This window comes from Dipteris shenzhenensis, chromosome 6 (genome assembly GCF_047967505.1).
Source record: "Dipteris shenzhenensis isolate YYH24624 ecotype China chromosome 6, Dip_SZ_1.0, whole genome shotgun sequence".
Taxonomy (NCBI): domain Eukaryota; kingdom Viridiplantae; phylum Streptophyta; class Polypodiopsida; order Gleicheniales; family Dipteridaceae; genus Dipteris; species Dipteris shenzhenensis.
This window is the reverse complement of record NC_141601.1, coordinates 15,044,753-15,060,423: the sequence shown is the minus strand read 5'-3', so window position 1 is coordinate 15,060,423 and position 15,671 is coordinate 15,044,753. Positions and strand designations below refer to the sequence as shown.

Sequence of the window (15,671 nt, the reverse complement as noted above, 5' to 3'; positions counted from 1 at the left end):
CTTTATCCTAGTACAAAAGCCATGATTCCCCTGAAGAGGAGGTCGTACTAGATGAATTTTTGCTTCCTTTCTCCTTGAACTAGCTAATGTTGCTCAATCTATCCAACTTGCACTGAGAATACCCCAACAAATTTGATCTCTCCCCACATGGTCCATGTCAACATTAATGTTGCTCAATCTATCCAACTTGCACTGAGAACACCCCGACAAATTTGATCTCTACCCACATGGTCCATGTCGACATTACTATTCACCAATTTATCTACAACCTCTATCGACTGTTGTAGCCTCCTCCTCTTATGTGATGCATCAAAATCACAATACCCATACAAACCCATCAGCTCAATTTGCTCGGAAACATTTCATAATCAATAGAAAACATGCAAGAAGTTGCTAATGTGAACACAGAAAAAGTCAAGAATTTCAAGTAAGCTCCATTGAATGAAATAGATATAAAAGAGCACAAGTTTTAGCTACTCAACCAATTTGGAGAGCCCCAAATTCACGACATTTTTTCACTTTTCTTAATATGTCCTTAGCTACTTACATATTGGGTAAATCTTTGAGAATGACATCATCACCCCAATGTGTTTGCTAGTTTATGTCTCGCTACTTGAATTAAAGAGGAAATGAAATGGACTACAAATCATATTTATAGTGGAACCTTCTAATGAGCTAAGGATAACATGTTTTGAGGCATTCTATTGAAAATTTTTAGAGTGACACTACCATTTTGAGGTGCTCATTCTTTTGTGTCTCACTACTTGGTTATAAAGGTCATGAAATGGACAACAAATCATATTTGTAGTGGAACCTTCTTTTGGTAGTGGAAGACTTTGAACATGTAGTACATACATCTCCCAAAAGGCCAATTGGTGACAAAAGTCAAGGCTCTCATAAATAGGATGCCTTGAAGACATGTTTTTTTTGAAAGCAGCTAGGAGGACTACAAGTAGTTGATGGAAGAACAACGTCGCTCCGATCAGAACGTTTCAAAACTTTTGCATACCTGCGCCAGGCGGTAGTTGATGATGACACAATCGGTGCCCTCGATGAGTTAGACGTGGGCAACGGCGCACTTGCGACGACCGGTGGTGAGGAGCTTTTGGGTAGCGATGCCATCGGGCATGGAGGCTTTGACGAAGTCCTCGATGGATTTACAGTCGTGGGCGAGGAGGGTGGAAGAAGAGGCAGAGATGCGAGGAAGGGAGGATTTGAAGGAGAGGGGAGGGAGGGAGGGGGGTTTGGCGAGGATTCTAAGGCGAGGGAGGGAGGAGAGGCCTTCCTTCTGAGCAGCTTGGCGCATACAACGTTTGTGACCTTGGAATTTATGGTGTTTGGTAAGGAGATGAAAATTCAATGGAGACAGGTTTGTTGAAGGAGATTATTTCTTGTGTTTTTGTTGATATAACAACCAATCATTTTCATTGTTGCCCTGTCTCTACCCTGATTTGGATGACACTGATTACATTTCCAATTTTACTCAATCTATCAAGGGACAATACATTTCCAAAGGCAATTTCTAACTCATTACTAATACGATGTGCCATGAAAGGTCAATATGCCTTGATCCCATTGGATTGGATTAGCTCCAACCTTCATGCAAAATTGGTCCCCGGTTGGATCGGATTAGCATGAAGATGCATGCCAATCCAATGGAGACGGGTTTAGTAAGGAGATGCAAATTCAGTGGAGATGGGTTTGTTGAAAGAGACATTATTTCTTGTGTTTTTGTTGATATAACAACCAATCAATCCCTGAAATCATTTTCACTATTGCCCTATCTCTACCTTGATTTAGATGACACTGGTGTGTGGATGTGTGCTACTCCGATTTGGGGGATCATATTAGTGTGATGCCCATAGAGAGACTCCTTGCTAATATGATCCCTTTGGATTGAATTAGCTCCAACCTTCATGCAAAATTGGTGGTCCCCGACCAGATTGGATTAGCATGAAGATGCATGCCAATCCAATCCCCAGGATTGCATTATGGTGGATGCATGATAAGGTGGTACAAAAAGTGGTGTCCGGGACATTGCTATGTTAGTGCTTTTAATAGTGCTCTACAGTGTACAATGTATCATATTTTAAAAACGTAGCCCATAATTGAATTCAGCTGCACGTCTTCTTGTAATGATGTCCATGTAGTGTCTCTGCCCCCCACGACCTCTTCTTTGTCTCTATCTCTTTGTCTCTCTTGTTCTCCCTCCTTGCATCCAAGCTCTGTTTGTTTGTCTTTCACCTGCGCAAGAGGAAGGTGCTTTGAGCTGTGTGTGTGTGTGTGAGAATTTTGGTGAGTTTGTTGCTGGTCTTTGATATCAATTCAAACAGTTCCAAGAAATTCCTTCCACAATGTTGGTCTATTCACATTCATGGAAAACGCACTATTGCTTGTGCTAATTTTGCAATTCAGGTAATGCTCTCTGCTTGGCCAGTTGTCTGAAGACAAGAACATGGTTGTGGGTTTAGTTCCTATCAGGTGTCTCTTGATTGATGCTCTTAAGCAACCGTAGCCTGCACACACTCTCTCTCTCACTCATGCTCTTCGGTTGTTTTATTTCTCTGTAAACATATTGTCTTGCACTGTTTAGGCATACTTTCTTTAACATGGAGGGCATGCAGATGACTTCAAGAAGCTATAATGATTTGTGTAGATGCTCCATCCCTGCATCCTTAACGTGCACCTATTGTGCTCGAAACCAGTGCACAGTTATAAGGGAATATGAAGCGAGAAGAAAAAGGGAACAACGCAACAAAGCAAGGCTTCAAGAGTCTAATCTCACTACTAATGAAAGAAAGAGAAAAAAAGTTTGTCACGATGTGGCAATGTTTTTTGCTCAACAAACAGCTGGAATGGACAGTGAAGGAAAGAGAGACATATTGGATAGATTACAGGCACATTCTGCCCTGAGAGTAGCTCAACTACAAGAAACAAGAGATGAATCTAGTGTTTAGGTAGCTCTTCTATGTGGTGTTCACAATATCCTCGAAATGGTGAAGCGACCAAAGTCATCAGATGAACTATTTTTCAAAAGGTCTAGTTTGATGATGTTAGTGAACGATGGGACAGAAGGGGCTCCCAATCTAAATATTTTAGCAACTTCCATTACAAAAAATTTGAACTCAAAAAGGGCCTTATAAGGGAGCCCTTGCGATGGTGAGATGGAAGAATAAGGTGAATAAAACCCAATATAATATTGGCTGGTGGAGGGCAATGCAATATTGGAAGTGGCCTGACTCCTCAGTGCATTGATGGTGTTGGCACCACCCTCGGAGATAAGCTTTCAAAAGAAGTACATGGCTGATTTTGATTGAAAATTTTAAGTCTAAGAAAACCCTCTATTTGACCAATTCATAATGTTGCTACAAAAGAAGGGAGCCTTGCAAGTTATGCCGGTGGATATGCATCAAGAATATAAATCTACCTCTTTGATGTGGGCATTGTTGATCAAGTGATTTGATACCTGAGTCATCAACTACCTTTACTCATGCACCTTTCAAGAACATGGACAAAGGGGTTCCAATACGCGGAGGATTACCAAAAAGCAAGCATGCCTAAAAAAATGAGCAAAATCCATCCAAAAAATGCTTAATGTCAACAAATCCATTTAGTTTTACAAAACCATGACACCAACCTAGTAAAGTAGTGAATACATATCCAATCCACACTTGGCTAAATTCAAGCTAATCACCCTCCCATAGTCTACTATGTATTTCAAAAAATATCCAAAATAGATGATTTTCATGGTGGAGAGATGGAGACCCATCAAACAAAGGCTTAATGTTAACAAAGATATTTAGTTTTACCAAACCTCAGCACCACCTGGTTCAAATAGTCAATACATATCTAATCCATACTTGGAAATAATGAAGCCATTCACCCTCCAATAGAAGAGTTCAAAAGAATACAAATGAGATGCTCTTCATTGTGGAGAGGTATACCTTAGAATTCCCCTATAAGGACAAAAAGGACCATAGCCTACATATTTTTTGGCAAGCCAAAATTGTGTTGTTCTTTGAAATCAACTAGAAAATACTCATCTACTTCAAAATATGTGTCCTTTTCATATACTTAGTGAGGTTTTTTCCACTACTCAAGGCTTGACATAGTTCCACTTGATCATGAATTGATGGAGCGTTTGCACTTTATCCAAGCACAAAAATGAATATGAAGTATATGTGCTTGCAACACGCTCTTCTTTGCATCATGTTGCGCAAAGTCAAGACATGGGTAGCATGGAAACTATGCCATTGTGACGGACTAGGTAAGGGCCTTTAGCAATTGAACCTATAGTCCGTATATGAAATGCATGCACCTAATTAGGAATTATAATATCCTCTATAATAACCTCCCCATTTTTCATCATTTCGTTGCCTATATTGCCTTTGAATTCCTTACTGAATTTTGATCTCCATCTCACAATCTTTCCATCATGGCGAGGAGGTCATGCATGATTTATTGTACTACCTTGTCACACTTTAGTACCTTGGAAAACATCGTCGAGGGTAACCCCTACTTTAATTAACTAATCTCTCTCTTCTATAATTAGAGAGGTTCCCCTAGCAATCTTCCACACCCTAAAGAATTTCCAAGTACACCTTGAATTGAACGATTCACATTCCATGTGTTGGCAACTATGGTATTGCAAAAAAAAAAAACAACAACTATGGTACTGCAAAACAAGATGAACTGCTCCATGATCCCTTTTGGATGTTTTCAAGCAATATGGATTCTTAATCTTTCATCCATGTACTGAGCCTGCCACCAATGGTTTGGTGTGTGAAAGGTAGACGATATTGGATTACGGGGTTAAAATAGGCAGCAAAATGGATGTAGGAACTTGGGACTGCCACGATTGCAAGCAAACTTGCAAATGCTAGCACGAAGAGAGAGAGAGAGAGAGAGAGAGAGAGAGAGAGAGAGTCATGATTCTAGAAGTTTGTGCAAGCTCAAGGAGGGGTGAGGGAATGGGGTTAAAAGTACAAAGCATTGGGAGATGGGGGGGTTGACAAAGCAATTGTATGCTATTGCAAGTACTCCTCACAATGTACAACAAATCAAAAATATTATCAGGATGTAGTCTAAAAAGATGCAATGAAGAGTTACATGCCAACATGCAATTGGAAGGTTGCGATTAAGATCGATTAGACATGCGAATAGATGATGTAGTTCAGAAGGCTACAATGGAGAGATATATGCTAGTGTGCGATTAGGTGTTGTGCACTCAAGGAACACAAGTAGCATAAGTCTAGATTGTAGCTAGGCTATGATGATAACTTGTGCATCATTAAAATACATATGCATACTCTCAACTTTTAAGCATAGAGTAAGGACATACTTGAACTGGTCGTGTGTGTGTGTGTGTGTGTGTGTGTGTGCACGCATGCACACATGTGGTTAGATGAATCATTGAGGCTTGAATGGTTCATCTAACACTACGTGTAGCTTGTAGACTAATGGTCATATGATACGATTCATCAGACAAACTCTCTCTCTCTCTCTCTCTCTCTCATTTGTGCAATCTCAAAGAGACAAATCATGAGAGCTGAGGCTACTTTATCCTAGTACAAAAGCCATGATTCCTTTGAAGAGGAGGTCGTACTAGATGAATTTTTGCTTCCTTTCTCCTTGAACTAGCTAATGTTGCTCAATCTATCCAACTTGCACTGAGAATACCCCAACAAATTTGATCTCTCCCCACATGGTCCATGTCAACATTAATGTTGCTCAATCTATCCAACTTGCACTGAGAACACCCCAACGAATTTGATCTCTACCCACATGGTCCATGTCGACATTACTATTCACCAATTTATCTACAACCTCTATCGCCTGTTGTAGCCTCCTCCTCTTATGTGATGCATCAGAATCACAATACCCATACAAACCCTTCAGCTCAATTTGCTCGGAAACATTTCATAATCAATAGAAAACATGCAAGAAGTTGCTAACGTGAATAGAGAAAAAGTCAAGAATTTCAAGTAAGCTCCATTGAATGAAATAGATATAAAAGAGCACAAGTTTTAGCTACTCAACCAATTTGGAGAGCCCCAAATTCACGACATTTTTTCACTTTTCTTAATATGTCCTTAGCTACTTACATATTGGGTAAATCTTTGAGAATGACATCATCACCCCAATGTGCTTACTAGTTTATCTCGCTACTTGAATTAAACAGGAAATGAAATGGACTACAAATCATATTTATAGTGGAACCTTCTAATGAGCTAAGGATAACATGTTTTGAGGCATCCTATTGAAAATTTTTAGAGTGACACTACCACTTTGAGGTGCTCATTCTTTTGTGTCTCACTGCTTGGTTATAAAAGTCATTAAATGGACAACAAATCATATTTCTAGTGGAACCTTCTTTTGGTAGTGGAAGACTTTGAACATGTAGTACATACATCTCCCAAAAGGCCAATTGGTGACAAAAGTCAAGGCTCTCATAAATAGGATGCCTTGAAGACGTGTTTTTTTTGAAAGCAGCTAGGAGGACTACAAGTAGTTGAGGAGAATAACAAAACTTTGATTTGATAGAGTGTCTTAGAGTTCACGTTGATGTCCTTGGGCCACAAGAATTTAGGGCACGAGGTTCAAAATGGTGTCTTCACTTGAAACTAGGATGCATTTTGCCCTCACGTGCAACCACTTTGATTGCACGACTAAAATTTGTGCATATAATGTGTGCTCACACAATTAAGAATAAACCCATGTGTACATCTTTTTTTTTTTTTTTAACGACCGAATGTATTAATAAAAAATGCCCTGTATTTACATCGAGTTTTTCTCCTATTCCCTACTAATAATACATGCCTCACAAAAGAGAAAACTCCCTCTACCCTTTATTTGGAACAAATAAAAATCACCTTAATGTGAAGGCTACTCTCTCGAGATCCCAAAGTAAGATTTGTATAGTGTGGTAAAGGGCCTTTTTCAAAGTGCATGGTGGACCAAATCAATAACCATCCCTAAAAGTGACATACAACCCTAACCGAACCACTAGCCGTATCCTAACCCTAGGGTATGCACTAACCAAGTTTGTGCTAACCACAAAACTAACCACAACCTAACCCACGTGGTCCCACTAACCCACTCGCTAAAACCCACATGAGCAACCCAACCAACCAAAAAAACAACCCCACGTGGTCCCACTAACCCACTCGCTAAAACCCACATGAGCAACGCAACCAACCAAAAAAACAACCCATCCCTAAGACCCTTTGGAGGGCGAAACAAATGAACCTACGAGGGCTCTAAGAAGGTGTGAAGGTTGAAATGTGCCCTTGAGCGAGAGTGAGCTCAATTAGCCATGGAGTCCAAAGTCCCCGTTGTCACCCTAGTCTCCTCCTCCATAGTCACCCCCTCCTCCCCAACGCCTCGCCAAACTATGTTCCTTTCCACCATCGACGTTTTCTGGCGTTGGTTCCATTACAACCAGCGCATCCTCTTCTTCAAGCTCCCTCCCCACTCCTTCCCCTCCTCCCTCGCCCTCCTCAAGTCTAGCCTCTCCCTCTCTCTCGTTCATTTCTTCCCCTGGTCCGGCCGCTTCTTCCAACAGCCCGATGGTAGACTCGCCCTCGATTGCAACGACGCTGGTGTTCCATTCCTGGAAGCTTCCGTCGATGTGCCTTTCTCCTCCCTCGAAGCCGACGGCTTCCAGTACAGAGCCTTCTTCACGCAGCTCGCCCCTATGGGCGACGTCCTTCGATGGACTGGCCCCGATCTTCCCCTTCTCTCCGTGCAGGTATGTAGCTTTTGGCGTCGCATGACTTTATACACACAGCCAAATTTTGTTAGCAGTTTAGCGCCGACGATGTCTTCTCAAACCCTTTGGTATCGGTTCGTAGATTACCAGGTTCTCAGACGACGCGGGTATCGTTGTGGGAGTGGGGCACAGTCATGCTATCGCCGATGGCCATTCTTTGTGGCATTTCATGAAGTCCTGGGGAGAATGTGCCAGAGGGCTCCCTATTTCCATGCCCCCTCTCCACATGCGAACAGAATTAGGACCAGAGAAACTCATACTTCCTGAGCCCGTAAAGGGAGTCCGGTCCATCACGACGGGCGCAAGCTTTGACCTACCTCCACCTGCGAAAGACCTTGCGCAGAGAGACTTCCACTTCAGCGGGGACGCGATCCACAGGCTCAAGCTTTCAACCTCAGAAAACGGAGAACCGCCCTTGACATCCTACGAAGCACTGTGCGCCCATGTGTGGAAGCATCTTACAGCTGCCCGAGGGGTGAGCGACGCAACCAAGTCTGGGCTCTTCGTGATAGCAAATTTCCGGAGGAGGCTAGTGCCGCCGCTACCGGCGGCCTACTTTGGGAACGCGGTTTTCAGGGATGTAGTGAAGGCGACGGCGGGGGAACTGCGAAGCGAGTCACTGAGGGAAACAGGGAAGCGAATTCACGAGGTGATAGAGTCGATGGACGACAACTATTTCAGGAGGAAGTTGGGCAAGGCAGAGGTGATGGATCCGAGCGTGATGAACGAGGGGTGGGAAAAGGGGATGGTGGCGGTGAATGTGGGGAGCTCGCCGAGGTTTCCAGTGTACGAGGTGGAGTTTGGATGGGGAAGACCAGCTTGTGTGAGATGTGCTCGCATTAGAGGCAATGGAGAAATTGCCTTGTTTGGAGGGGCACAAGGGGAAGGGAGTATCGACGTCTGCATCGCCCTTCCCATGCCCACCATGGAACGCCTCCTCCATGACCATTCCTTTCTTTCCATCCCTGATTGCTCACTTCGAGAGTGCACCTCATTTTGATCCGTTGGCAAAAAAAGTTGTGAAAACTCGGCGCACTCGCAGAATGCCTTTATCTTGATCGGTTTCGAAAAATGCTAGCATTGGAAAGTCTCTATTTGACGCTCCTAGGCCTACTTATACATTTCTACTATATGGCTTTCTCACTCTTTCAAGAGAGAAAGCATACAAGTATGAAAGGTGAGTAACTAAAAGTTATCTCTTTCGAAGTGCTTATTAAGTGATTTTTAAAGTTAAAGGGCTTGCTAGTATTTTTGAGTCTTTTACACACTAAAGAAAACCGTTACATATGGAGGATTACATTGTAAAAGAAATGGCTAAATGAAATCTCTTCAACTATAAGGGAGTACAAAAAGGGGAGAGTACATTGTAAACGAAATAATTGGAAAGTTGGCTTCAATGAATAGATGGCTAGCCTCTGAAAGGACATTTAATACCATGTCAACATGGTTTTATGATGTAAAAAATTGAATCTTTTATTTGCCATTGATAGTAATTCTATGTATGTTTAATAAAAGTGAGTATCAAGTGATAGCCTAGTAGTTACTACGTAATTTCATTTTCTAAGATATTGCGAGGATGAGTGGAATGAATCATTGTAAATACTATATGTATGAAAGATATACTTTCGTATAGAGTGAAAGTTATTTGTGTGGGAGATTCTATGGGGTTTTAGGAAATAAGTGCAGCGGGTATAAAGAAGTGGCTCTTATGTCCATGTGTACCGAATCACATGCAAAGCATGTGGAGGAGTGTGGGGTCAAGAGGAATCCTTCTAGAATTTCTTTGTGAGATATGGAGGATGGGGACACATGGAAAAGAGAGGGTACCTATGGGTTCCATGAGAGGAGAATCTTGACTTTTTGAACTTCTCCTTCCATGGCTTTTTGCTTACGATTGAGTAAAACCTCTTCAGGTTGGTTGCTTGCTCTTTTTTGCTTTTGGAAAATAGATTCCATCTTAGAATCCAACCCATGAAGTTGTCGATTGGAGCTTCTTGATGGGTTGTGCACTCCAGGCATTAGAATATACCAATGCTTTCTTGACAGTTTCTAATGCCATTATTGATAAGGGATCTATGCATGTCAAATTGTCAAAATATGTTTTTGATCGAGAAGAAGCTATTTGAGTTGGTCTCTGAAAGTCCTCATAAGAAAAGGCCTAGCATCGATTGTATGCGTAGGTAACTTGAATATCTGGTCGATTCTTTTCGGGCACTTAATGTCACTTCAATATTCATTAAAATAAGCATCTTCATATAAGTGTAGAAAACATGAGTGGATTCAATAATAGAGATTCCATATTTAACATCTCAACACATTAGTTTCAATATCAATTCACAAGGGAAATTTAACACATCCATAATCATTCAAGTTGTACTAAGACATGAGAGAAAACTATAGAGCCAAGGGGAATTCTCGCCCTTGCTCTAGAGGTGCAACCATTCCACAACATTTAAAGAGGAAAATGGAAAAAACAAGGATTTTTCAAATTATAAACAAGAAGATCTTTCTCCTAAAACCAGTTCTAACTTCCTAGTTAGAATTTAAACAAAGAGATTGAAGCAAACATGAATCAAAAGCAGAATTAAAAGGCTAGATCCATCATCCTAGGCCATAGATCCTACATATCTTGTATCCCATGCTGGAGAAGTTGAAGGAGAACTGACCATGCAACCAACTAGAGTAATCTAGTTAGCAGTAAACCAAACTAAACAAATGTGGTTAGCATGTAACCGAATTAGGTTAATTAGTGTTGGTGTAGCTAAATGAGTGAAACTTAGTTCCCAACACCTAGGTTCCCCCCATCAATGTCTAGTCTTTAGTTCATGATCTATGGGCTTTCGTTTAGAACGAACTTCCCCTTGATTATTTAGGTTTTGACATTTTGCAAGTTTCATGAGATTTTAAAAAATGAAACCACAAAGGACATAGCTAGTGGATCGCTAAGTTAGACATGCAAAAACAAATATGTACTTCCAATGAAATCATCACTGCAACTTAGCCAGCTAGTGGCTAGCTAAGTTAGACATAGACATGCAATCCCAAAACAAATATGTACTTACAATGCAATCATCACTCCAAACTACAAAAATCAAATTTCAAATGAATAGCTATAAGAAGCATGTTTCTCCCAAGCAAGGCAATTAGTGGCATCTTGGCAACCATGACACTACAATATATTGCAAAATAAAATGCTATAAGATTAGTTGCAATTGATGTAAGAGAAAAAAAAATCCTCTCCAAATTAGGCATCCTAAACCATAACTTATCTTACCTTGCTATTGGTAAAATTGATTAATTTCCCCCATCAATGAGTATGATGGACTTCAAAATCTTGCAACTAAAATAGCATGTCTCTACAATAAAATCAAATGAAACATAAATATGGCTACTCAAGTGTTTGATTAGCTTGATTACATAGTCTTGATCCTAAAAATTCTTGTTTTTTAAAAGGATACTTGTATTCAAATGGCTGCAAGCATTTGACAAGTCTAGAAATAACTAAAGAGTGGTTTCATTAATAATTGAGCAGATGCATCTCATACATTGAGGTCTTTTAGCTAGATCAAGCTTCTTGGAGGTCTTTTAGCTACATTTGATTGCTTGGACGTGGGATTTTCTTGCTCCTTTTCTCTAGGGAGCTTGTTCCACATTTTACCTTCTCCTTTGAGCTCCCTTTATCAGGTCGCTTTGAACTCTTTGGGCTAGAGGATTGACCCTAATGGGGGGTTCTTCCCTTCTTCTCCCGAGGTCAAAAGCTTGGGCTTCTTCCCTTTAGGCTCCTTTCTTTCAGGGATCTGGTTCTTCCCTTCAAGGTCCTTTCTTTTTTCACTATAGGACCAAGTGGCAAATGCTCTTGAAGCATCTATTTTCTCATTGCAGGCAACTGCAACAAGCAGGCACAATTGATGTTTCCATAACCTGGCACTGGCAATAATAAGGTGCTTTGCATTCTGAGGCTACACCCTTAAATTCTGAAAAGCAAAAAATATGAAGAGGGTGGCCACACTTAGGCATGCACTCCTCTATCATGTGTAGATGCTAGACCATGCATATATGACCCTATCGTATCTCAAGAGGATAGTCATCCAATTTAACTATTGTGGATGTCAATACCATAGTCTAACCCTGTACATCAACAAGGCATTTCTTAACTCCTTCCTACCTAATCTTGATGGTGCGGATGTTCTCCTGCAACACCTTCACTTGCTGCTCACCTGCTACAATTGCTCTATTTAATTCTATTAGCTACGCTTGAAGCTGGTGAGATTGTTTAGCAGTGTTTGCATAGAGCTCTAAGATATCCACTCTATGTTGCATAGAACTCTTCTAATATATCCACTCTATGTTGGGTTTCAATTAGGATGGATAACTACTTTTCAAAACTTTCAAGGTTCATGGCAAGCTCTTGTAGAGCCCTAGTGTAATCCAATTTCAAGGATTGTACATATCTCACCAAAATTGCATATTCTCTTTGTCTTCTCCATCTTGGCTGCCCTTTTCCTGATCTGCATCCTTTCTTCCTTTGAAGCTCTCTTGTAGCTCCTGCATATCAATGCTCTGGTTTTTGCACTCTCCCTTTTCAGTTGCTATACCATTTTGCCTTTATTGATGTTCAATGCATTCGACATGTCGTAAAGACATTGGTAAAGGGCCTTCTTTTCAACTCTTTGATCTTCAAGAAGTTGTCCCATCCATTCTAACTTCATCAAGCTATTGATACAATAGCTTGATCTACTTCTCAACTTTCTCTCTTTTGTGCCTTTCCATCTTGACCATTTTTTCAATGGCTTCAGCTTGCTCTCATGCCTACAAGGACTTTGCTTCTACCTCCTGCACCTTGGCTTATGCACCCTCCCTGAGCATTCTCTCACACACCACTATATTTGTTGCATGCTTCATATGTAGAAAATTAATCTTGATATCATGTTGCTCAAAAATTATTCTGAGGGAAGTTATCATCAGAGGTGCATAGCAACTCTGATTGACTAGGATGACAATTTGGATTTGCCATCCTTGCAACTCTTCAAGTTAGTCATCATGCTTCTTGAGATCACCTTTGAGAAACAGTCTATTTGTTTGTTCAATTTCTCTATTGTTTCGTGAACATTCCATAACTTCATGATTCCTCTCACATCAGAAAAGTACTACCTTGTTTGTTTCAACACATCCTAGACATCTGTTGGCAAGTGTGGAACCTTGACTCCAACATCTTCACTAATCTGAATATTGGGGTGTAAATCTAAAATATCCTTTCTCTTTCATGAATTCTCCAAGAATTGTGCTTGCAAATCACCTCTAGGAATGCCTCGCTCCTTTTCAATCATGCTTTCATTGATGCTAATCTTTTGAGTTTGACAGACAATGTATCCATCCACCATCACGTTCACTTCATCTATCAACTTGGTGAAGTTGGAGAGAGAATCCAAATTGGGCTTCTAAAGGAGTAGGATGCCATGTTTGGGAGCTTGGTGTGTCCAAGGAGATCCATTGTGAGAGGAGATAGAAGTTGTAGGAAGAGTGTAACAGAGGAAGGTCGAGAGGTAATGGTGAAGGGAGTCGAAAATGGCAAATGAGTAATTATGGTCTAGATGAAAGAATGAAGGTGAAAGAATGAAAGGAGTCATAAATGGTGAGTCATAAGTGGTGAATGAGATGGAGTAGTGAAGGCTTAAGTAGAGTGAAGACCACCCCGGTGGTTGGGCGCTGAAGCTCAAATAGGCAGCTAAAGCATAAGCTTGTTTCTGCCAAAAAAATTTAAGTGCATGCAATTAAGTAGAGTGCAGTTAATTACCAACCATTGTGGTGGATCCTTCAAGATTATTTTGATGGGTGGCATGTGAATCAGGGATGTTTTTATCAAAGCTATACTTATATATTAATATAAAATCTTGGCGAAAGTTTATCGAGTTAGTTTTTTTAGTTTCACAATATTTGTATAACATATTACACTTTCAAATATTTTCTTTTGAATTTTGAAGAAAAAGTTGTAAATCTTGGTGAAACTTTAAATTTTTTCTCATAAAAGTTTCAAATCTTGGCGAATTTGTCAAACCTTTATTTTTATCAAGGCTTGCAAACTTTCAACACCAATATAAAAGTTTCTCTTCTTAATGAAACTAATAGGAAAAAATCATCCGTGATGTGAATAATTGGTGGCTCAAGTTTTGATTACTCGAATGTGGTAGTGATAGCACCATTGGGCTTGTATACGATTTAATGACCACTTAATTACTAGTCACTGGCATGGTGGCTCCTTCATGATTACTTGGAAGGCACCACGAGCTTGCATGCAATCTAAGGGTGTTTAAAGACTATGGCTACCCATGGCTCATTAAATGCATCTGCCTCATGGGAAATCTTGGCCATGTCATGGGAATCTTGCCTATCCATGATCAATGGGAAATCTTGGCCATGTCACGGGAATCGAATGCATCTGCCTCAGGGGCAATCTTGGCCATGTCACAGGGATCGAATGCATCTACCTCATGGGCAATCTTGGCCATGTCACGGGAATCTTTCCTGTCCATGATAAGTGGGCAGTGTGTTGATTACCGACATGGCGGCTCCTTCATGCAGCACCATTATCATGCATGCAATTCAATTACCGGGGTCATTGGCATGGCGGCTCCTTCATGACTATTTGGATTTCTTGATTATTTTTAGTGCACCTAATTACCAGTCACACCACGGGGGCATGTGGTTGAATAGTGGCTCATGATTTTATAATTGGATGGGATTGCATGAGATCATTTTTTGGGTAAAACAATTATCGATTAGTTGTATGCGGTTAATTACCAGTCATTGTTGCAGTGGCATGTGATTAAATATTGGCTCATGATTCTATAATTGGATGAGCTTGCATACTAACAATTATTTTTGGAGCAAAATAAGAAATTTAGCCAACTTTAATATGAAGACCAAATTTTACTTGATCCTTCTAAATTTGTGCCCTTATTTGAAGCCCAAAATTTTTTAAGGCCTTTTGATGAAGCTTTATATGGCAAAGTATGTCTGCACAATACAACACTGCGTGGGTGGCTAGGCATGTGATTAATTAGTAGCTCAAATTTTGATTAATAGAAGATGCCTCATGATTATTTAGATGGCACCACCGGGCCTCCAGTCACCACAATGGCTCAGATATTGATTAATTTAAGGTGGCTCATTAAGATGGCTCGTGACTATTGTTAATGCATAACCATGTGGGTTAGTAGTAGTGACTCTGAGGGGTGTGCGAGGGTAGGTTAGCCACAAGGATTGGCGGTTCAATTCTCCAAGCAGTTGAGTCTTCAATGGTCACTTCTCTAACCGTCAGATGGTTCTTATACGCATGCTATTAGTAGCATTCCGACGTTGTTCTTTACATAGTTGTTATGTGAGCCCTTGCTCCAGAATACAGAGTTCTTTAGTGTTCTATCTCTATTTGCATTCTCTGTATTCCTTTTGAGAGTGCTCTCAACGGAAGCAAGAACGGAAGAAGGAGAGAGAGAGACAGAGAGCCACACAAGTTTTGGTGGGTGCAGAACCACCCTAATCTTCTTTTTCATTCATTTATATATGTGTTTGAGTATTGTACATAACCAAGGTAAAGGCACAGTGACCTTTAACCCCCACAACCTCCCACTTAAAGGACAATGTGCCTTTAAGGGAGAACAACCAGTGAGCATACTATCCAATGCCCATCAATACACGACAATACTCACACCGCTGACTAGGTAGACTCTTCGTCAGCATATCTGCAGGGTTATCATCTGTATGAACCTTGACAAGCTCTATGCGCTTGTCCTCAAGTACCTCCCTGATGAAATGGTACCTGACCTCAATGTGTTTGGTCTTTGCATGAAAGACCGGATTCTGTGCTAGCTGAATAGCACTCATGGAATCACTATGCAATGTC

At 40.7% G+C, this 15,671-nt stretch overlaps 1 protein-coding gene across 1 annotated transcript; it reads left to right on the top strand.

The window, feature by feature from the left end:
- The first annotated feature begins 7,281 nt into the window (after positions 1-7,281).
- On the top strand, positions 7,282-9,150 carry LOC147900833 (BAHD acyltransferase DCR-like). The gene is made up of 2 exons (XM_087376508.1): positions 7,282-7,750; positions 7,854-9,150. The coding sequence occupies exons 1-2, from the start codon at positions 7,316-7,318 to the stop codon at positions 8,769-8,771; spliced, it is 1,353 nt and encodes a 450-aa protein (XP_087232634.1). The 5' UTR covers positions 7,282-7,315; the 3' UTR covers positions 8,772-9,150.
- The last annotated feature ends 6,521 nt before the right edge of the window (positions 9,151-15,671 follow it).